The sequence below is a fragment of the Gopherus flavomarginatus genome, chromosome 8, assembly GCF_025201925.1.
Source record: "Gopherus flavomarginatus isolate rGopFla2 chromosome 8, rGopFla2.mat.asm, whole genome shotgun sequence".
Taxonomy (NCBI): Eukaryota; Metazoa; Chordata; order Testudines; family Testudinidae; genus Gopherus; species Gopherus flavomarginatus.
The window spans coordinates 3,612,967-3,635,963 of record NC_066624.1 but is presented as its reverse complement, the minus strand read 5'-3'; the positions used below and the strand labels follow the sequence as shown (position 1 = coordinate 3,635,963).

General features: G+C 46.8%; 1 protein-coding gene across 3 annotated transcripts in view; it reads left to right on the top strand.

Moving 5' to 3' along the window:
• The first annotated feature begins 10,157 nt into the window (after positions 1-10,157).
• Positions 10,158-22,997, top strand: part of FRMD7 (FERM domain containing 7) — a 31,478-nt gene continuing 18,638 nt past the window's right edge. For all 3 annotated transcript variants that reach the window (XM_050965280.1, XM_050965278.1, XM_050965279.1), the window contains exons 1-2: positions 10,158-10,399; positions 21,800-21,904. In XM_050965280.1, the coding sequence (XP_050821237.1) occupies positions 10,343-10,399; positions 21,800-21,904 (162 nt within the window). In that variant the 5' untranslated portion in view covers positions 10,158-10,342. The remainder of the gene's footprint in view (positions 10,400-21,799; positions 21,905-22,997) is intronic.

Here is a 22,997-nt window from a genome sequence, read left to right as displayed (position 1 = left end):
TTTTGCCCACATTCTGCCATATATTTTGTGTTATAGCAGTCTCGGATGATGACCCAGCACATGTTGTTCGTTTTAAGAACACTTTCACTGCAGATTTCACAAAACGCAAAGAAGGCACTAATGTGAGATTTCTAAAGATAGCTACAGCACTGGACCCAAGATTTAAGAATCTGAAGTGCCTTCCAAAATCTGAGAGGAACGAGGTGTGGGACATGCTTTCAGAAGTCTTAAAAGGAGCAACACTCTGATATGGAAACTACAGAACCTGAACCACCAAAAAAGAAAATCAACCTTCTGCTGGTGTCATCTGACTCAGGTGATGAAAATGAACATGTCGATCCACACTGCTTTGGATCGTTATCGAGCAGAACCCATCATCAGCATGGACACATGTCCTGTGGAGTGGTGGTTGAAGCATGACGGGACATATGAATCTTCAGCACATCTTGCAATGCCGGCTACAACAGTGCCATGCAAACGCCTGTTCTCACTTTTAGCTGACACTGTGAACCAGAAGCAGGCAGCATTATCTCCAGAAAATGTAAACTAACTTTTTGTCTGAATGATTGGCTGAACAAGAAATAGGACTTGAGTGGACTTTTAGGTTATAAAGTTTTACATTGTTTGTTTTATTTTTGAGTGCAGTTATTTTTTGGACATAATTCTATATTTGGAAATTCAGCTTTCATAATAAAGAGATTGCACTATAGTACTTGTATTAGGTGAATTGAAAAATATTTCTTTTGTTTTTTTACAATGCAAATATTTGTAATCAAAAATAAAATATAAAATTAGCACTTTTTACACTTTGTGTTCTGTGTTGTAATTGAAATCAATATATTTGAAAATGTAGAAAACATCCAAAAATATTTACATAAATAGTATTCCATTATTAAACAGCACGATTAATCATGCAAGTCATTGCTATTTTTTTTTAATTGTGTGATTATTCATGATTAATTTTTTTAATCACTTGAGACACCTAATTTTAATCAACTTTTCTATTTGTACTTCACTTATTTTCTAAAAAAAGGTGCCCTCTCCTTGGATTAATATAAGCATTAAAATGTTGATTTGGAATTAAATAGAGCTTTTACACTACAGTTGATACATGGTTTTGCTACCTAGGAAGGTACACTATAACTGTGTATATTTCTTCAAGCAAATATATAACTTTATATATTCAGATTCTTATTAATTGTACATTTTAGGATGTTAGAAATTGTGGAATAATATATTGCTTATTTACTAGATAATTAACATTTTTCTCATGATATGTGTCAAGTTGCATTGGGATGGTAACTGGAATTGAATTGAGCACAAAACAGCAGATACAATTTATTTTTATTAAACAAAACAACCACAAATCTTTTGGATACATAAACTTCTCTTATCAAAACGTTTCACATTTACAGCTAAACGATTTAGTAAACAGGGATTTACTGTAGTCGGTGAATTAAACTGATTATTTCAGGTCAGCCCGGGAAAATTTTCAAATATGCCTAATTGTGAAATCTTACATTCCTACTCATGTAAGTCTCTTGAAAAATGAAACAACGGTCTCCTAAATTCCGTCCCCTCCTCCTCGTTTTTATTCACAGACTGGAAGAGACAGACACGTTTTCCTCTTTCTCAAACTCCCAATCGATCTCTCAACTTTGAATGGAGTAAATATTCTTTCTGTGCCTGCAGAACAGGCTACCGCTGTCCAAAGCTGGTTTAGCACCTCGGCGGGCTCTGGTCCCGGGTGCTTAGCTAGTGACTTCCCCCAGGTTCGGCGGTGTGACTTGCTTTAAAACAGCATCAGCAAACGTGTCCTGCTCGAATGGTTCCCTCCCACCCTGAAAGCTGTTATGGCTGGCACAAGCGGCTGGTGATTATTAGATGCTCAGGTCTTAGCAGCATCTTCTTCAGCAGCTCGGCATCTACCCTGGTACTTTGCTTGATCCAGCCGCCTCTTTCCTGCCAGCACCTCTTTTGTCAAGGTCCCTCGAAGTCCTTTCCAAATTTCAGCAGCATCGGCAACCCAGCAGCAATCTTCCCGCCATTTGTGGAAGGCTCTGGAAGCAGGTTTCGGCGTATTCAGCACATCTTCTACATTGCTCTGCAGTCCAGTGCTGAGTACGTTGGCTGTGGTAGTTCCATCTGTTTGGTCACAATTTTCTTCACAACCTGTCATCAGAATAGGCCAGTTCTGAACACATAGTTCAGAACAGTCAACCACTGAATTCCACTGTACATCCTGGGGGAGAATTCATCTGGCTTCGCCTCCTCTCTTCAGTGAGGCTGAAGCAGAGTGGTTGTCATGAAAGTATTTTGCAATGTCAGCACAAGATGCTAGCTAAAAGATGCATCAAATGAGCACTGCACCCATGCGTTACAAGTTTCAGGTTCCCTTTGTTACCTTCTTCTCGATTTCTTCTCATCTTTGCTACATTTGCTGCAGTGCCTGTGACAAAGCTACACAACTGACGCTTGAATTTCTGTTCAGTCTGTGACAGCTTTCACTGCTACTTCTTTTAAGTACTCTGCGGTATGGGCATTTCCTGATGTATCAGTTGTTTCTGTAAGACAGACACTCCACTTTCTGTTGTCACACCAGCATGTATTGCTGGATCATGGTGTACGTTGCTCCACCCATCAAGACTCAGATTAATGAATTTCCCAACAATGTTTTTTGCACACTGCTCATTTTCCTTCTTATACCCTGTAGCCAAAAACTTTGCAGCAATGTCTGCTCTATTGAGTCCACAGTAGGCTGATCATAATGATTGAACCTGTCAATGAAATGTTGTTCTGAACAAGACAAAGGGGAGAATTTGTTGCATAAATGAACTGAACAGCCTTTTCATCGATGGGATCTGCCTGGAATTGACTGGTCCTGGTTACAAACTCAGCCATGGTTTGATTGGATGATGAAGAAAGTTTTATTTTATAATTTTTTTTGGATACGGGTAATCTACTGTCTGACATGTTTAGTGGCAGCACTGCTGACGTTGCAGATGATTGACATTCACAACCTCTTATGTCTAAGTTGGGCACTGACACAAAGTCATAAAAACAAGTCACTCTCACTCACTGAGCATTTCTCTGCACTGCTTTAAAAAATGGGATTGTAAATGAAGGATTCCTCCTACCGCCGCTGTTTGTACCACTGTTTAAATGATGTAATTTATTCTAAACCCAGTTCTACAGGGAAAATAATTAATAAATCATAAGGATGATCAAAATCTATTTAAATCCTTATTTCTAGCAATGTACCAAAGAATTTGAAAAAGAAATTTTTAAATGTTAAAATTTGTAAATGCCTGATACAATTTTACTTTTAAACAGGACGTCTTCGCCTAGGATGTTCAATTGTATTGAGCAATAAAATAATCATTCCAGAAGTCCAGCAGTAACAGTAAATACTCCCACAACAAACTAACATACCAGTAATATTTTGAACACTAACATTTTGAAATTCATAAGTAATCCTGTCTAAAATTCATAAGTAATAAGTAAGTAATCCTGTCTAAAAACAAAAATTCTGACCATAATCTAAGTTATCATCATAGCACAGTAAGGACGTGGTAGGCAGGCCATAAGAATGGGGCAAAAATAAGTTTACTAACCAGTTGATCTAGGTTGTTCAGATACATTCACATCATCATCTTCAAAGTCACTGCCATCTGAGGAGCATTTTCCATAATGCTGTTCATTTCGAGAGCCAGGCCTTACATCTCCTAGTCGCACTGTTTACATTTGGCACCTGTTCCCTTTCCACCCAGAAGTACAGGAATTTCTTGAAAATGTTCCCAGACAGAGTCTTTTTATGACCTGCAGCCATGGCAGGTTTTCTCCAGTTGCCAGTTGTTGAAATCAACACTAGAGGCTATAAAATAGGTGTATGAGACCACCCAGGTGGGTTCATGGGATGATCCTAATGAGAGAGATGCTGGTGTCTCCTTTGCCAGTTTCTTGCACCTAGTAGCACACCCCCTGAGTTCCCCACAGGATCAAGCCCTTAATATGGTACATGATCCGTAGAGCCATATTTATAACGGTTGACCTCCAAAGCTAGATGTGTTCCCCCTGAGTCTTTCTCTCTCTAGAAAAACAGCCTTTAGCTCAGTTTTTGATAGAGGCTCATGGATACAGCATACTTATTTTTTTAAGAGATTATAAGAAGTTTAGGTGTTGGTGTATTAACTATTAAATTCAGATATTTAAACAGTTTTATTTTTAAAAAGAGAAACTTACTATAATTTAAATAATTAAAAACCCTTTTTTCCCCAAAAAACAAAAAAAAAACCATCAATTTTTGTCCACTTTGCATGTTTGCAATCTGTACCCAAAGAAGCAGGTGAGGTCTCATTGAAAACAATACACAGCACTTCTGACCAGCCCTCTTCATACACAGATCTGAAAGTGCATTGTAAAGGTAGGTACGACTTTACAGGTGGAGAAACTGAGGCACAGAGAAGTTAAGTGACTTCCCAAGCTCAAACTGTGACTTAGCGGCAGACCCAGGAACACACCCATGGTCTCTGGTCCATTCCCCGGTCCATGAGTCCTCTACAGTCAGGGATCCATTGTAGAGCAGGGGCAGGGCGAGTGCCTAAAATCACTGGAGAACTTTTTCAGGAAGGAAAGAGTGCACGGCTGGAAGGATCTGTCTTTGGCAGATGGAGAGCAGTGTATAAATCAGACCCATAGATAATCTCAGGGGTCTACAACCAGACAGAATGGGTGTTGCATCCAGCTGAACCTGTGAGCTTTGTCCCAACAGCAAGCAAAACCCGTCCTTTGCTTCCAGTTTCAGTTGTAGGGTTCTGGCCTCTGGGCTCGGATGGAAAATGCAACCGTAAGTGCTGATTTCAGGTGGATTCACACTGGGGAGGGTCTGAAGTGCTTCTTCCCCCAGCAAAATGAGTTAAAAAATAGTTACCAAACATCTAACCCAGCTAAATAATAAACAGGCATACATAGGGCAGAGGTCCAGCACGGGGAGCAGGGTGCGCATTCCCAGAAGCACCAGCAAAGTGCATTTGGCACTTGGATGTCCTGCTAAGGAGCTGAGGATGGGATTATAATACTGCCCAGTCAAGCTCCCTTTTCAGGGGCATCTCCTTTCGGATCTGCAAGTGAGTAGGTCCGGTTGATAGGTAGTTTTGCCAACCGAAAAGAAAGACCCATTGATTGGCATGTAGAGGGAACAGTTCTGGGGGGAGGATGGCTGAACAGAGTAGTACATTTGCCAACTATCTGGCAAGCGAATGTTCAGGAGACTCTGAAGTCATGTAACCTGGATGACTCAGCTATTCATCAGGGGCCCTGGGTGCTGGCCAGATGTCCTATGCTGCTCCTGTCACTGCTTCTGGGAGGATATTAGGGGAAGAAAAACTGCACGAGTCCAAACCCCAAACTCCATGAATGGAAATCCCCTTTGGAGATAGCACAGGGGGCAGAGCCAGAGGCTCCTCGTTTTGCTGCTGCAGTAGAGTTAGCAGCGGGATGCAGGGGCACCAGGAGTGGGGACCCAGGCCTCCCTGACTGGAGCTGGAAATTTGGCTTGGCTGCTTCTCCTCCAGGATGGAGGGGAGGGGAGGCCAAATTTGAGTGGTGCTGCGACCCGTGTGCCGACTTGGCCCCCCAGCCCCTGGCGAGAAGTAGAGCAGGGCACACCGGGAACCCCAGCCTTGGGGAGATGGGAGGGCTGGATCTGGTTCTTGGTGCTTCCTGGGGAAGTAGGGAGACAGGAGGAAGATGGGGTCAGGGGCTCCCAGAATGGCTGGCCCCTGGTGGGGATGGTGCTCCTCAGCCTCGCTGGATAAGAGCTCCGGGCAGGGTATGGTGCCAGCAGGGGAGGGAGCGTGTGTGGGGCTGGGCTCCGAGGCAGCCTGAGGGAGCTCAGCACTGGATATGGGGAATAGCAGAGGGGAGCTCAGGGCAGGTGTGGGGGGAAGTGTGTGGGGCTGAGTTCAGGGGATAGAGCCCTGGGACCCCCACTCAGGCGAATGCTGGTGGCACCCCCTCCCCCGAGGGTTGGGCCAGCATAGCAGGGGATTGGCAAGCACAGACCACCGCCCAGCGGCAGACGTAGCCGTACAGGACACGGCTTGCTAAGGGAAGGCCGTGTCTGTTCAGGACTGGGAGGAGGTGTGATCCCTGACTGCTAGAGCCCCGTGTGCCAGTCAGACGCAGCGATAGCAGCTACACTGTGCTTTTCCCATGGAGCAGGCAGGCTGGGAAAAGCCTCACCCGAGGAGCACTGGGTCAGTACTGCGCACCGGTCTGAGCTCGCCTTGCCTACACGCAGACTGTGTGCGCAGCAGGCCGCCGGGCCAGGCGCTTGTTGAGAAGCAGCTCCCCGTTGCAGCTGGTGGCCTGCGGCTGCTGGGTGATCCATTCGATTCCAGCCCAGCCCTGCGTGACAGAGACTTTCTGACATTTCTGAGCTCCGGGCTCTCAAGCCCCCCACTCAGGGAGCCCTGGTGGGGTGCAGGAGGGATATGGTTTTATTTACTAGTCAGCCTCATACAGCCAGGCCTGCGACGGGACTGGGGAGCCCTGGAAGCCAGGGATCTGCTGGCTCAGGCTGGGGGGGAGAGGCAGCCCTCAGTGCCCCTCTGGCCTCGTTCAACAGGGATGGATCTGCTGTGCTCAGACACAACCAGTGCCGCTGGTCCTCATCTCCGTGCCCATGGATTCCCCCAGTTGCCAGCATTGTGGTTGTGTCACTTCTGGCTGCTGTTGGTTTAATGGCTGCGCAGGGGACTCTGCTTCTCTGGCTGCTGAGGAGCCCAGCCCAGCCCAGCCCTCACTCGCCCACACTCCAGCCGTTACTCAGTCCCTCGCCCTGCGGTCTCCGGTGAGTAACCAGCAGACAGGGCTGGCTTGCATGTGGTGAGTCAGTGGCAGGGTCAGACTCCAGGATTCCTGACTCCTCCAGCCAGCAGATGAGAACTGAAAAGCAATTCACATTGCAAGCTAAGAGAGAGATGGGACTAATATCGGATTCTCCTCAGCCTCCTCTATGAGCAGTCCAGGCATGTGGACTTCTCTGCTGTCACCCCCTTTTCCTCAGTGGTCAGTGCTCAGCCTGTCTCAGGCCCTCAGTAACTTCCATTCCCAGGCCAGGCCTGGCTCTCTGCTGCTCCTGCTACAAACTGCTGCCACCCCGCTGGCCCCCCTCCCCACCAGTGTCCATGCGCTACCCATTACTTTCATTAGAAGTTCATCGGCCTCTGAATAGTTCCCAAACAAGAGCAGCCTGTCTGCTAGCATCACCTTCAGCTTGCTCCGTCTTTCCACATCCACTGCAAACTCTCGGGAATGATGGGCTGACCTATGGACCTCTGCCCAGCTATCACCACAACATCATGTGGCCATGCAGGGTCGGAGGGTGTTTATGGCTGACACATTCCCACACAATGTTCTGACATCACATGGCTGCCCCCGCCCCCAGGTTATTCTCAGCACTGGAGTGCTGCTCCCATCTGTGCATATCAATCCTTAATGGTTTGTGTGTTTAAAAATGCATCTGTCGTGGAGAAGAGCTGCACTCCAAGTGGGATGAGCCAAGTCTAATGATTTATACATGACACCTAGCGACCCGAACAGCCTGGATCATGAGCCAAGGCAAACCGCGTTTATTTTGTCCATGGCAGCACATTTGTTCTATGCCAGTGGAGTTTTGCCTTGAATGTATCTGTACGAAAATCCAGTGCAGACCACAGCAGATCCTTCTTCCTTGTCTTGGCCAACAGAGGAGTTTTGTTGTCTGGTTGGGAAGGGGAGTCATTCAGAAATTGGATTGACTTGTACCTCTCACAATCTGCTCCAGTTGGCGGCTAGCTGAACTATGGGGTTTCTGTCCCTCTTCATCTGACACTTTAACCTCTCACTCCCTGAGCTGTATCTACCTGTCTCCTCTCACATCACTGACTGTCTGGAGTCATATAATGGCCCAGATCCTGGAGTCAGCAGGAGCTGAGAGTACTTGGCACCATGCAGGGTCCCAAGGTGCAGGTTCTGTTCCCAGCTCCACCATGCCAGTCAACATTCCTTTGGCAAGAATGGAAGGGCCCATGAGGCTGTGTTTCTTCGCGTCAGGACTGGGGGCATTGCTGTGGGAGTAAGAAGCAGCTATGAAATATGTAATGGACAGTGTTAGTACAAATCCACTGTTAGTATCTATGCAGCATCTTGGTGAGTTTCTCTGAACTTAGCCCCTTCCTGCTATGGCGCAAGGAGAGATACAGCAGAACGTTGTTAGCAGTGTCACAGAAATGTGACATGAAACCAGACAAAATCTTCTTCCATTGTGAACAGTGGGTTTTAAAGAATAGCTTGTAAGGACTGGACACAGCGAGTTACCTGGTTACAACCTGAATAAAGCTCGTTAATTGTATGAACCACTCGGCCGAATCCTAGAATACCCGATTCAGGACTTGTCACATGGAACAGACCCAGTGGCCCTCATACCTAGCAGTGGCTTGTGCTGGATTCTATAGAGGAAGGTGAAAAACCCAGAAAGCACCTTGGTAGGTTTGTTATGGTGAAGTACTGTTGTTGTTATTTCCATAGCAAGGTATGGGTAGGAGGCACTTTACAAAGGGATCAAGAACAATACTGAGAATGTAACACCCAGTTCTTCCCAATAGTCTCTCTTTCCCTTCCTCGGCGTCACTTCCTTTATCTATTTATTTGTATGACAGTAGCTCTGCGAGGTCCCAGCTGAGCCTGGGCACTCCCTGTGCCTGATGATGCACATACACATCATGAGAGACAGTGCCGGCACTCAGCAGAGCTTTCAGACTAAACGGACAAAAGTGGGGTGAGGACACAGGTCCAAAGAGGTGAAATGACTTGCCCAAGGTTACCTAGTAGGTCAGTGGCAGATCCAGGTCTCCTCAGTCCCAGTCCAATGCTCTCTCTTCCCGTCATGCCTAGGGGTTCCTCCTATCGCTGACAGGACCATGAGGGTTTCCCTGTGATAACTCTCAGAGCCTCATAGCACATATGCTGCATTTGGTGCTAGCAAGGTGACTGGAAGGGATGGTTTCCTTTGGGTGCCATCCCTCTCCGTTTGGCTGATGCTCATTCCTCTGCAAGTGGCAAGACAGTGAATTAGTCTAGCTGCCTTCGCAACTGACCCCACAGGATTCAGCAAGGTGCATTATGGGGAATATTAGTCATGGGACTTGTCCCAAATGGCCAGGAAAGCCAGGATCCCCTGTAATCATGCCCATACCTCTCAGATCATGATGACTTACTAGCATCATCTAGTGGGACTGTGCCACTGTTGCTTTAAAGCCAAAGAAATCTTATGGGTTGTAAAGATTTTTCTTCCTGCTGCAAGCAGGTGCAATGCTGCTCCCTGGTGCTTATGGGTATAAATGGGGAAAATGCCCTGGAACAAGTGGACATGCAGGCAAGTGTCTGGGGGAGTCAGCTCTGAGGCCTGAAATGTTAATATTAACTGTTTCACAGCTGATCACTGTAGCCGAAGCAGCCGGCTGGTATTTGTAGAAGGGTGGGTCCTGAATCCTGGAGCCAGGTTGTCTCACAGAACTGTGATCCTCAACTAATCTTGAAGCAAGTGTGGTGTAAGGTGCAAGTTAGAAACAAAACCCCAGAGCAAGGATGTTTCATGGTTTTCTTTATTCCATTGTGAGCTTTTCTCAAGGCTACAGTGAGAGAGATTCTTCTGTCTGGCTGCTTCATACAAATCTGTTCAGAAGATATCGGCTTATTCCTCTGCTTTGTTCACAGAAACAGCAAGAATGAGTCTGATTCCATACAGGCTACAGGGCTAGTTTTTAGGCTGGTATTTAACAACTTAAGAATTGGGTTAGAAGGAAGAATGAAGTTATTACCACCAGACAACTAATACGAGCAGATAGATCTGCTCCTTCTGACTTTACTGCATGAAATTTGGATGATTTTAGCCATTGCATTTCTCAAACAACTAATGAAAAATCTCTGCTTTTGCCAGACCCACTCTTGTTTGCATCAGTTTAAATTCTGAGTGGCTCCATTGAAACCAGTCCCTTGGATGCTCTTAATAATAATGTAATGTTAATTTACAAAAAGCAATTACAAGTTGCTATTTAGAAGAGGCAGCTGTCAGGATCACTGCTTACTGTATTTGTGTTTCTTCCCCGGCATTGCATTCCTTTGCTTCCAGACCTCCCTCCAAAGAGAAGTCTGCATCTGTGTAACAGTGGCTACAGCCTTCTCCATCCAGCTGAGAGTGAAATTGTGTGTGAAAGAGGAGTCAGGGTACCCTGTCTGGCACACAGCGCAGATTACCAAGACTCTTGCACTTGCTAACAGCTCAGCTGCGTGCTCAAGGATGCTGCATCTGAAAGTCCAGTTCTTGGATGACTCCCAGAAGATCTTTGTAGTGGATGTAAGTGACTATCATATTATTGTTTTGTTCTAATTACTGAAGTCATTGCTGCACCAAAGGATTACATAACCCTCAGATGGTCTCTGACAGCTTCTGGTTTTCAGCTTTGGAAAAAGGAGCATGTAGTGTTGTCCTCCTTGTATGTTTCAGTGCTAATGAGCGTAAGATGAGCTCTGTCATTTGCATACTATTTTTAAAAAGTGAGGGAGATGGGTGTTACGCCTCTGGTGTCATCAGTTTGAAATCAGCCGGGATGGGGTGTATTTTTGACAAGTGTGACAGTCTGTCTTCGTTTGTCTGGATGCCAACATAAGCATCAGCCAGGAAGAAAAGTCTGGGTCCAGGACAAACATAACATATTTAACCAAATTGCCCATGGGGAGAAAGATCTGTATGCTGGTCTTCATGGAGACAAGGCTGATGAGAAAAAAGAATGAAATTACAGTAAGGAGAACAGAAGCAAAGAAAACCATTGACTCTTATTTACTGTATAACAGTACCTGGAAAAAACTATATAGTTATTAACTATGCACAATTAATAAATATTAACTTTGAATATTAACCTATAAAATCTGCCCTAAAATATTAGCCTTTAATTCCTACATCGTTACAGCTTTGTGTGTTGCTAAATGCAAAGTGATATTACTGTCTACATCGCTTTCTAGGAGTGATTGAGAATATACTATAGATTAGCACGCTACGGTCACATTCAAATAACATTTAACCAGATCGATTTCAGTACTTAGTTCTCTCTCTCCAGGGACCATGTTATTTTATATAAAGTTATTTTATTCAAATTATAATACATTTCCTAGGAAATATTTTATAACAGAGCCTGAGAGAACTTGTATTCAGTTTCACTTGTAGTTTAGTTTCTTTGCAATTACATTTTTGAATACAGTAATTCCATACTCTGAATAAGTAGGAAGAATTTTTTTCCCTTTTGTTTCGTTACATGAATGTAGCAGAGGTATGGAGTCAGCTGGCAAATGAGGTGTTTTTAAACATGCTGAGTTTTATCACGACGAGATCGGTGTGTGGGGGGTGAGGGTTCGATGAATGCTGCTAATACAATATTGCTGCAGTTTGCCCATCTCTCTGTCCTTATTTGCACAAGACAATTATAAAACGCTCGCCCTGCATGACATGTTATTGCAGCAAATAGCCTCCATTAGAGCAACTACAAGTCATTTCCTTCTTTTCTTCTGCATGGAACAGCACTGGAAACCTCTTTTAGGCATTTGCTGCTCTGTGGTTATGATAAATGAGGAGTTGAATTAGTGACTTGTCCAGAATAAAAAGACTGCTCTAGGCTAAGCTTTGAACAGATATTTCAAGACTCAAACGTGACTCTTCCTAAACCCTTACTGCCTTTGGGAAGCTCTCTCAAATGTAGAGTGCTTTAGTGTAATGGGAGGAAGAAATACAAAAGAGACCAAATACAAGGGCCTTGTTTCCCACTGTCTCGTACCTTGGGCAATCATTTGCACCCGTCCCCCATGGACATAAATACCACTGGTGGGACTGGACAGGTCAGAGCTGATGTTCCGTACACCCACTTTGCACCAGAGTAAATAGCTACACAAGGGTGCCAGCCGGTGGGGAATTGTGTCTCTTTTTGGAAAATTGAGACCTTAAACAGCTAGGGCAAATGTTTCTGCTGCTAGCAAACCCCCACCCCCAGCAGCTAACATTTACTTCAGGCTCAGGAGAAACTTTAAAAATGCTCTGATGCTGCATTTCAGAGGGGCACATGCAACAGAATCAGGGTTAGCAGCCAGGTTTGTCCTTTATCCAAGGTGAAGGAAGCAGTGTCTGAATCTGCAAACCAGGGGATATCACATTTTACCTCCTACCAGCTTTCTTGTAGGGCTCGTTGGTTTCCTTCTAGCAACAAACTCCCTTGGGGGTGAAGAGATTCTGTGGATGCGGCCCGGCTCCTCCCTCTCCCCCACCCCAACCTCAGAAGCAGCAAGGCGGCTAGGCTGGGGGTCTGTGACACTCCCAGCCAGAACATCGGAGCAGGTGTCCCTTTGCAGACCCTCCAGCAATCCTTTTCCCTTCTATCTCCAGGGAAGCCGTGAGGCCACTGGCTTCCCCCCAGGGCTATAAGACGTGAGCCCCTCCAGTTACTGCTGCAGTGGGAGAGTTAGTGAGGCTCCCATCTGCGTTAGCCTCCACTGCTTTCTGCTGCGGCATTTTGCTGCTTGTGTGAAGGGAACAGTCTGCATCTGCTGGCTGTGCCTTTGCTCCAGTACCTGCTTGCTCTGAGGACCTTGCTCTGACCCATGGTAAAAGACCTCTAAGTGATGAGGGAAGCAGCAGGGCTCCTCTCTGCATGTTTCCTCCTTGCTCTCTTCCATGCATGCTCCCCACCCCGATCCTGGCTTTTCCCTCCCCCATCTGACAGCAGAGCAGAGCACAGAGCCCGTAAAAACTGGCAAGGAAGGAGGCCTGACCTGTTCATTTCCCCAGGGGCAGGCACAGGGCCGAGCCCAGTGCTTTTCCCAGAGGCAAGGCACCCACCATTCCCCGAAGAGACTACTTCATGTTCTAACAGATCGCGCCGTTCAGAAATGTCTAGCCATATTCCTAGTCGGTCTGTGCTGGCAGCGCTGCTTTCCAAGTATCATCCTTCGCTTGCTGCTCTCTGACACATGACTTTCTGTTTGGTTAGGTTAGGCTGATGTTCTCTGTCCTGGTTTCTAATCTCTCTCAATCCCTCTGTACCAGTTTTTTGCCCTCCCTGAAGTTCACAATACCTCCCAGTTTGGGATCCTCTGAGACCCTAATGAATGTGCCACCTATTCTATTGTCCGAGCCATCCCTAATTTTGTTAGGCTCCTTAATGGTGATCAGCGTCACTGCACAGCTAAAATCTTCCTTAGGGAAGATTGCTAAGCCAGTGAACACAGCCCTTTGTTACAAACCATTCTGAGAGCCTAGTTACGGCCCTGAGACCCAGCGGGGAGCTGAGACACGGAGCTCCCAAGTGGCAGGGGAGAGAGATGAGCTTGCAGGATGCCAGCGGAGGAGCATTCTCGGCACCAGCATGTCTTTATTTTCCCCAGCAGAGCCTTGCCAGTGCTAGCTGAGTAGAAGGGCTCAACCCACAGCCCAGCCCGACACTCTGGACCCTGCAGTGCTGCCCACAGTGTCAGTAACCTCCTTGAACTCCAGGGCTGCTTCCTATGCAGTGGCACGGGGACTCCTGTGCCTTCTCGCCCCAATGCCCATGCGTGGGACATACGTAATTTGCAGGAGTAGCGCCAGGGTTTTTGGCGCCCTAGGTGGGGGTCCTTCCGCGTTCCCAGTCAGCAGCAATTCGGCAGCGTGGGGGTCCTTCTGCGCTCCCGGTCTTCGGGGCACTTCAGCAGCGGGTCCCGGAGCGAGTGAAGGACCCACCGCCGAATTGCCGGCTAAGACCTGGGGCGCGGAAGGACCCCCCCGCCGCCGAATTGCCGCTGAAGACCCGGAACGCGGAAGGACCCCTCCCCGCTGCCAAATTGCCGCCACAAAATGCTGTCCCCCCAAATCCTGGTGCCCTAGGCTACCGCCTAGGTCGCCTAAATGGAAGCGCCGACCCTGGTAATTTGGCTTCTTGCACTGCTTGGGATATTGCAACCCTATCAGCAGTGCAGCAACATCCTTTCTTTTCCCTTTCCCTGAGTGTGTGAATGAGCTATTCAGCACCTGGGCCCTTAGCTAACGTCATTCAGGACATTCTTCCGATCGCTGGAAGTAGTTTAAACGAAGCAGGACGAGTGGATTTCCAGCAGCATTTTGAGACTGTCTTGAGAGCAGGGCAGAACTGGTGAGAAAACGGCTTTGTTGCTTTCTGCTCCGCACAAAGGCTGAACGTTTGCAGAGCTTGCTTCTTTGCAAGTATAATTTGCTACAGGGCAAGTTTTGTCTGAAAACCCGCAAACCTAACTGCCAGGCAGAGCCAGCAAAGGACACAAATTTACTGCATCCTCCTGTCCTTTATCGTGAGTGAAGGCAGGAATTTACTGAATTTAACAGAGCTGACTGCCCTGCATTTGCAAGTCGATGCATGCGCATATGGACGGGTGGGGGGGATCCAGTGTATTTGGATTTGCAGAAAACCTTTGACAAGGTTCCTCACCAAAGGCTCTTAAGCAAAGTAAACTGTCATGGGATAAGAGGGAAGGTGCTCTCATGGATCAGTAACTGCCTAAAAGACAGGAAACAAAGGATAGGAATAAATGGTCAGTTTTCAGAATGGAGAGAGGTAAATAGCGGTGTCCCCCAGGGATCTGTACTGGGACCAGTTCTAGTCCGCATATTCAGAAATGATCTGGAAAAGGAATAAACAGTGAGGTGGCAAAATTTGCAGATGGTACAAAACTGCTTAAGATAATTAAGTCCTAAGGAGACTGTGAAGAGCTACAAAAGGTCCACACAAAACTGGGTGACTGGGCAGCAAAATGGCAGATGAAATTCAGTGTTGATAAATGCAAAATAATGGACACTGGAAAACATAATCCCCGTTATACATACAAAATGATGGGATCTAAATGAGTTGATACCACTAAAGAAAGAGAACTTGGAGTTGTGGATAGTTCTCTGAAAACATCCACTCAATGCGCAGCAGCAGCCAAAATAGCGAACAGAATGTTAGGAACCATTAGGAAAGGGACAGATAATATCATAAAGCCGCTATATAAACCCGAGATATCCCACATCTTGAATAGTGCACGCAGTTCTTGTCACCCCATCTCAAAAAGAAATAGAAAAGGTCCAGAGAAGGGCAACAAAATGCTTGGGGGTATGGAACAGCTTCCGTCTGAGGAGAGATTAAAAAGACTGGAACTGTTCAGCTTGGAAAAAAGACAAGTAAAGGGAGGTATGATAGAGGTCTATAAAATCATGACCGGTGTGGAAAAAGTGACTAGGGAAGTGTTATTTACCCTGTCACATAACACAAAAATCAGAGGTCACCCAGTGAAGTTAATAGGCAGCAGGTTTAAACAAACATAAGGAAGTACTTCTTCATATAGTGCACAGTCAACTTGTGGAACTCCTTGCCAGGGGATGTTGTCAAGACCAAAAGTATAACAGGGTTAAAAAAAATAATTAGATAAGTTCATGGAGGTTAGGCCCATCAGTGGCTATTATCCAAGATAGTCAGGGATGCAACCCCATGCTCTGGGTTTCCCTAAGCCTCTGACTGCCAGAACCTGGGAGTGGACAACAGGACGGATCACTCAGTAATTGCCCTGTTCTGTTCATTCCCTCTGAAGCATCTGGTATCAGCTACTGTCAGAAGACAGGATCCTGGGCTAGATGACCATTGGCCTGATCCAAAATGGCCATTCTTAAGGTCTTCTGATGTTCTTAGGTAAGATTCTGCAGAAACAACAAAGTTGGTGGTCTCATTCCAGTAGCATTGGGCAAGGGTTTGAATCACCAAAACTGTCATTGGGGCTAAGGGCTCATTCCCAGTCCAGAGTGGAAACACGCCCAGTCATTTGAATGGATGTTGGATCGCATCCTATGACCTATCCCGGACTTTGGGAGAAACCACTGCATTTTAACATGGCTGTTGCTAGCACAGGAGGAGGAGGGGTCCTTCTGAGAACTGAAAGAGCGAAGACCCTGAAGATCAGGACTCTTTTTCATCAAGCTCATATGTATATCTGGATTGGGATATGCCAAATTGTTTTATCAGCCTGCTCATTGTTGCATCTGCCTAAGCACATTGCAGCAGAGTGCAGGCTGCCTGCAATACTGCTATTCTTTGTTGTGATGGTGGTGGACCCAGTCAAATGGGGAACCTTTTTATGTCTACATGCAGGGAGCTGGATGCAGACTCCGTGCCTGGCTGAGTGGAGTTGTCTTTATTCTGGAGTGAGTTTCTTTCTGAAGATGGCAACTCCAGTCCTCTCCTGGAGGTATTCACCATTCTCCAGAAATAACTGGGCATCCTTTTGAGTGATTCCTCCATTCCAAACAGCTCCAGGCATGGCTGAACCCAAGGAAAGAAAACTTAGCCTGCCACTTACTCTCGCCACTGAGGAGTAGTCCTACCTAGGGCTACATTGGCCCCCGGAACAGGTTTACGCTGGTTCCTTCGCACAAACAGCACTTCCTGCCACCAAGTGGACAGTGACAGCTGCAGCCTGGAACACCCAATTGGTGCAACAGCATATGCCTCTTCCTGTTGTTACTAGCATGGGGCTGAATTTGCGTCTCAGTGTCTCACATCCCAGTCCCCCTGTCGGATACCACTTTCGTGGGATGCGGGGCACAAAAGCTGCTGAGTACCTCTAGAATGTGACAGTGGTCTGGGCACTTTGGGTAGACACAACCCTGTTGGAAAAGTCCTATGGAAATGATGCTGACTACCTCCAGAATTAAATAGATAGTCATATCCTTTCTGTAGGTGACATATTTTCGAGCAACCTTAAAACGTTATGGAGTAGGTGTAGAATTCTCAATTATATTCCAAAAGGTGATTCTAAAAAACCTGTAGAAAGATGAACAAACTTGATAAAAGGTTTAGAAACCCTGACCCAGGAAGGAAGGTTTAAAAAAACTGGATATATTTTGTCCTGAGAAAATAAGATGAAGGGAGACCTGATAACAATAATCAAATATGTTAAGGGCTGTAATCAGTTGTGCTACCCAGTTCTCCTTCTCTTCTTTCAAGATCTCCTTCAAACACGCTGCTTTCTGTGTGCCCAGGAGCCCCCGGCCTGCCTTTCACACCAAGGGCGTCGCTTTTGCTGACAGCGTTACGCTGAGCAGACGAAAAAGTGTCACAAAACTCAAGGGAAAAGTACGGTATTGCTGACCTGAAGTGTTAAAAACTCACGAGTCAGGGCCCACAAATCATGAGATTGGCTTAAAAAAATGAGATTTAAAAATAAATAAACTGGAGGGGGACATTAGTTTTTGTGTTTCTGAACTATGAGGGGTAGAAATTTGGCTCCAACTTTGAGTCACCTTACACACCGCCCTGTGCCTGAAGGCCTTTGTACGCTGCCTGCATTGTAACCTCCTGGGGCAGGGACTGTCTATCCAGGCCTCTCTCTAAAGCACCTCAAACGCTGATACTGTACAAATAACGACTGAGTATGTTAACTAGGAATGAATTACTGTCCCGCTCCTCCATCAGCGACTTCCACACATTCCATTTGCTTCTCTACCACTAGTCGTCTCTGACAACGAGGCTGCCCTGTGATCTCACATGATACCCGCTAGTAATGAACGTTTTTTGAAGTAATTATAGATGGTGCCGCTCGTGGTCTCCTAGTACTTACCAAATTGGGAGTGAGGACACCTCAAATGTTGGATAGCAAGAGAAAGTCTTCTCTTTTGATTTTAAAATAGCATCTGAGTCAGCTCGCTGGATCTGGTGGGGGACAGAAGACAAGCCAAGGAGCTCAAGGTGTTGACAAGTGTGGTATCTGGATTGTGCCACCGGCGACAGGACAGCCTCACGTTCCTTTCACTTGTAACCTAAATCCAATATTTGGCCCAGTCTCCAGATGCAAAATGTTTCTTGCCTCTGCCCCGCCTCCCTCTCACACGCCTCCTTTCCTGCCTCATCCCTGGGGAAGATGGACCTGTCAGGCTGGACCCTCTTTGGTTACCTCAGAACCTGGAGGTCACGCTGCCTGGGGAGGACAGGATGGGTAGGTGGGCTCCCTGCCCTAGTGCTGTGTGTCGGTGTGCTATTTCTCCAGCCTTGCCTTGGGGCACTGTTGCCCTGCAGCAGTGTTTCTGGGAGCCCCTTGCTGGACAAACGCCTGGTGTTAGTTGTTTGTATTACAGTAGAGAGGCTGAATCAAGTAAGAGCCCCTGACGCTAGGTGCTGCACAACGCAGAGTCGGAGGCAGTGGTTGTCTGGGACAGCACACAATCCAAGCCAGACCAAGGGTGGGAGGGACACAGAGGTGCAGAGACTCCCCCCAAAGTCACGCCACAGGTCAGGGCAAAGCAGAGCCTGGCACCCAGGTCTCCTGCCTTCTCCGCTAGACACCCTCCCTCTTGTGACATTGCAGAAGTGCTGGCTGCAGGGTGGTTCTGGGCAGTGGTTGTTTGCCGGGTTTCCCACAATCTGGGAGAGTGTCTAGGATTAATTCTGACTATTTATTTACAGCTTCACTTGAACACTTTCCGTGTTTTGGAAATATTGGGATTTTATCCCTGGCTAGCGTCTACTGGCGTAGTTCCACCAGTGGCAAGGGAGCTGGTGTACCTCACGCCAGCTGGGGCTGCAGCCCATTGTCCCTGCCTCAGGTTGTCTGAGACCAGCCAGCAGCCAGGCCGCACTCACTTCTTCTTGTTCAGTTTGAGGTCTGGTTATTGGTAAGGCTCATCATAATGCACTAAAAAGCAGTTCCCAAGAGAGGGCAGCAGCTATTAAAGAGGACAGGCGTGACTGGAGGGGTGGGAGAAGAGAAAGAGCAAGGGGTGAACAGGCTCGTAGAGCCGGGGCAGGAGATACAGGAAAGAGATCGTGAGACAAAAGTTCCTCTCTCCTCCAAGAAAGCCATGACAGGCACTCTTCTGGTGCAAGTAATGCCCTGTGTGGCGTGATCCGAAGCCTGAAAGTGAGTAATACGCCTGTGAGAAAACAGTGAGTGCTTCTCTCTTCCGGCTGCCCATCACAGGCTACAATGCTTGACAATTCTAGCATGGAAATAAACAATTATAATTGTTTTAATTATCCTTGGGATCTAGTAATTTTGAGGCAAATGAGGCATGCTGGAGCAAGAACACTATTATTATGCTGTCGCTTTGCAGCAGGCTTAGCATGCGGGGCTAGCAATTTCCACCCCCCGTGAGCGACAAAGGGTTGCTATTAGCGTGCAGCATGGACGTGTTGCTCTGAACAAGTTGCAGTTTTCAAGTCACCTCCCCTTCCCCTGGGAAGGGACTCTGCAATCCATTTGCCTGCCAGTGCTATTTCCTGCATAAGAGCTTTATCTCAGGAAAGTCACTTGAAAGTTAAGGTTAATTATTGTCCTGCTTTAAACTTGTTTTCATACCAACCCCTCTTCATTGCTGAATGTTTAGTATTTTGTAAGAGACAAGGAGAGTGAGGTAATATCTGTTACTGGACCAACCGCTGCTGGTGAAAGAGACGAGCTTGTGAACTACATGGAGCTCTTCTTCAGGTCCTGAAATGTGGTCTGCTAGTGTCTGGGGATGAGCACTAGGACACTTGGGTTCTATTCCCAGCTGTGCCAATTTCCAGCTGGGAAAACTCAGGTAACCCTCTTAAGCTTGCTGGGTTTAAGTTTCCCAGATATAATGATAGTGGCTCAAACATCAAAGAGTTATGCAGATTAATGAAAATGTCTGAAGCGCACTGATATCCTTGGGTGCATGGCACTATAAACCTGCAATGCATTAGTAAAACTATTCACAGTACTGCAATAGACACCTATATATCCAACATTGCAGTCCCTGTGCATTGAGCTCCCGCAAAGCTTTGGACTTCAGCCCCTTTTGTTACGGAGAGAAGCTATTGAGGCATCCCCTTACCTTTTCCCAAAGTGCTAAAGATTCTTTAATGTGCACCTAGCCAGCCCCTAGAACTGGCCAGAAAGGATATCAGTGTAATAATGCTTGCCCTGATTGACAACTGGCTGACCCGGGTGGGGAGAACCCTGCTCTGCTTAAACAGCCTGTGACAAACGCAGCCAGTGCAGAGCGAGGGAGACTCCTTGGCCAGAGACAGGGCTCCAGGAAAAGTTGATGGGATGATTTGAATGCCTGAATTCCATTAATTTAAATAGCCAAATCCTGTAGGCAGTTTGCAAATCTCAGGTCAGATGGAAGGTCCTTTGCATAGCTCTAATTTTAGAGGAGTGAGCACCACTGGGTGCTCATATTTTGGCCAGTCCAATTTTCAGGTTCCTTTTTTCACCGCAAGCAGACTCTTTTTTCTTCGTCTTTCCCATCCTTCCCAAGACATTAAAGGAATGTCACCAGCTTTTCAGCAGGGTGCCCTATTAATTTACCAGCTCTCCGGCAGCAGATCTGTGTGCACCAACAAGTTACACAGGTTTGATGTTCACTTCCAGCTTGCTGGTGAATTAAATGCTTTTGCCATGGCAACCCTGATTTCACATGATATTTCCATATGGTGGTTCTGAGCATAGCGCATTTGTCTTCAGGAAACATCACTGCATTATCTGAATCGCTCTTGCTCCAACTTTTGTTAAAAGGCAGCAAAATAAACTAAGATTTTGTCCAGATTTTTTTTCATGCATTCAATTCCTGGGAGTTGTGAAAAACTTTGCTTATTTTATTCTCCACAAAGAGTTTTAATTCAAAAGACTAAGAGAATGACACATGCTGCATTTAGTAGTTCACTTCCAGCTCAAATGCAGCGGCAACTTGCCTTTCTTGAATAAGGTTTGTCTCCAGATCATCCTGCCGGCTTAGGTGGAAAAGAAACATTTTCAAGTTAACAAAAATAGCCCAATGACACTTGTTAAAACTCTCTGAAATATTTCTTCTGTTCAATATGTGGCGTGTGTCAGCTATGTGATGCGCTGAGGTAGAGTTAAGGTTTTACGGCACTCTTCGGCTGGCTGGCATAATCTGTGTCGTGCACTGCAGCAGTGTGTGGTGGAATATAATAATTAGAAAAGCTTTATACACTGTAAGTTTATGTTTTCTAAGACTACGTTTTCAAAAGTGACTCGTGAACCTTTTTCGGTGCCCAACTGGAGACATCTTAAAGGCGCCTGACTTTCAAAGAGTGGGTGCTCAGTGTGAAAATCAGCCTTTGTTTAGGTTCTGCAGACCTAAAAAATACCTCAAACCAAAAGCACACAGAGTCACTAGTTACTTTTGAAGTTAAGGCCTCTGTACACTCTGTGTGTGTGTGTGTGTGTGTGTGTGTGTGTGTGTGTGTGTGTGTGTACATGCACGCACACGCGTGCACAGTCTAGAGGTAACTTTTTATACCAGTGAAACTCTCCTAACTTCCAGTGGAGTTAGCCCTGAGTCTCCCCAGCATGAGATCTGATTCAGGCCCATGGCAGTTTAGTAAGATTCTGACTCCAGTTCTCTGCTGTGCACATTACATACTGACTGTACCTGACAAAGGGAAGGAAACAGCAAAGGCATGCAGGGCAGTGTAAGGCCTGCAGAAGAATAAAATAATTATGAGACATCTGTATATGGGATGTGTATGTTTGTTTTATTGTATTTGTTATTTTTACTGAATTTATTATTTGTCTCATCCCAAAATTGTACTGGCTACTTTGCAGGCAAGACGTCTTAGCCCAGGGGCCCAAAAATAGCTTCAAAGATTCATGCCTGGAGTTTCTTATTGACATCGGTGACATCAGCTAATCTCTTGCTCTGGACATTGCCCATTGCGCTGCTTCTAACTAGCTTTTTGTTTGCTAGCAAAAGTCCTCTGGCAAAGGGTTATTCAACCTGAGTTGCAGCCACCTGCGCCTGCTGGAGAAGGAATACTTCGGACTGGAATTCCAAAGCCAGGCCGGAAACAATGTGAGTGACATTCAAGTTCCCTCTGAATGAAACACAGCACTTGGCAAAGGCAGCATTCATCGGTCCTGAGCTTCCATTGTTACGTAGCTTTTACGTTTCAGAATTAGGTTCCGACAAACATGAAGGTTGCAAAGTAAAGCACTAAAAGGTGGGAAATGCCAGAAGCAAAGGTGCCGTGCAATGGGAATGTTGCCACCTTGTGCATAGGCAGCACGGTACAGTCTTTAGTGACACGATAACACACATCACATTGCTGGTCCTGCTTCCTTTCCTGACGTCTGCCCCTAACCCCAGCACCTTCCCATCCACCCACTCGCTCTGCACCTGTCTGCACCCACAACCTCCTCTCCCCTCTCTGCTCCTGTCCTGCCCCTCTTCTACCCGCCCTGCCTATCACAGCATAGGGTTGGCAGGTGTCTGGTTTTCGACTGGAACACCTGTTCGAAAAGGGACCCTTTCGGCTCTGGGCAGCACTCCCGACTGGGACATTAAAAGTCTGATTGACGGTGCTGCCCGGCTAAGCAGGCTAGTCCCTACCTGTCCTGGCTCCGCGCTGTGCCCCAGAAGCAGCCAGCAGGTCCGGCACCTAAGCTGGGGGCCACAGGGCTCCATGCACTCTCCCCACCCCAAGCACCGGCTCCGCATTCCCATTGGTTGGGAACTGTGGCCAGTGGGAGCTGGTGGGCGAGGTGCCAGTGGGCGAGAGCAGCGCAAGGAGCCTCCTAGCCCCCCCCCCCGCCTAGGAGCCAGACCTGCTGGCCACTTCTGGGGCATAGAGTGCAGCCAGGACAGGCAGGGAGCCTGCCTTAGCCCCTCTTCTGTGTCGCTGAGTAGGAGCCACCCAAGCTAAGCCTGCGCCCCAACCCCTTTGCTGGGGACAAAGGCTGTACCGTGACCCTTGCAGGCATAGGGGCTTCCCAGGGGGCTTTCTGGCCCACTCATTTGTCAGTGGAGCTGTTCAGAGCCTACGCATGCTTTTTAAAAGGAATTTTAGTCTCAACCTGGATTTCCCCCCCATTTCTTCTTGTTGCACAATGAGATCAATGAGGTTCCTGCACCACGCTGGGCACTACAAAAGCGGAAGTAAAGGTGA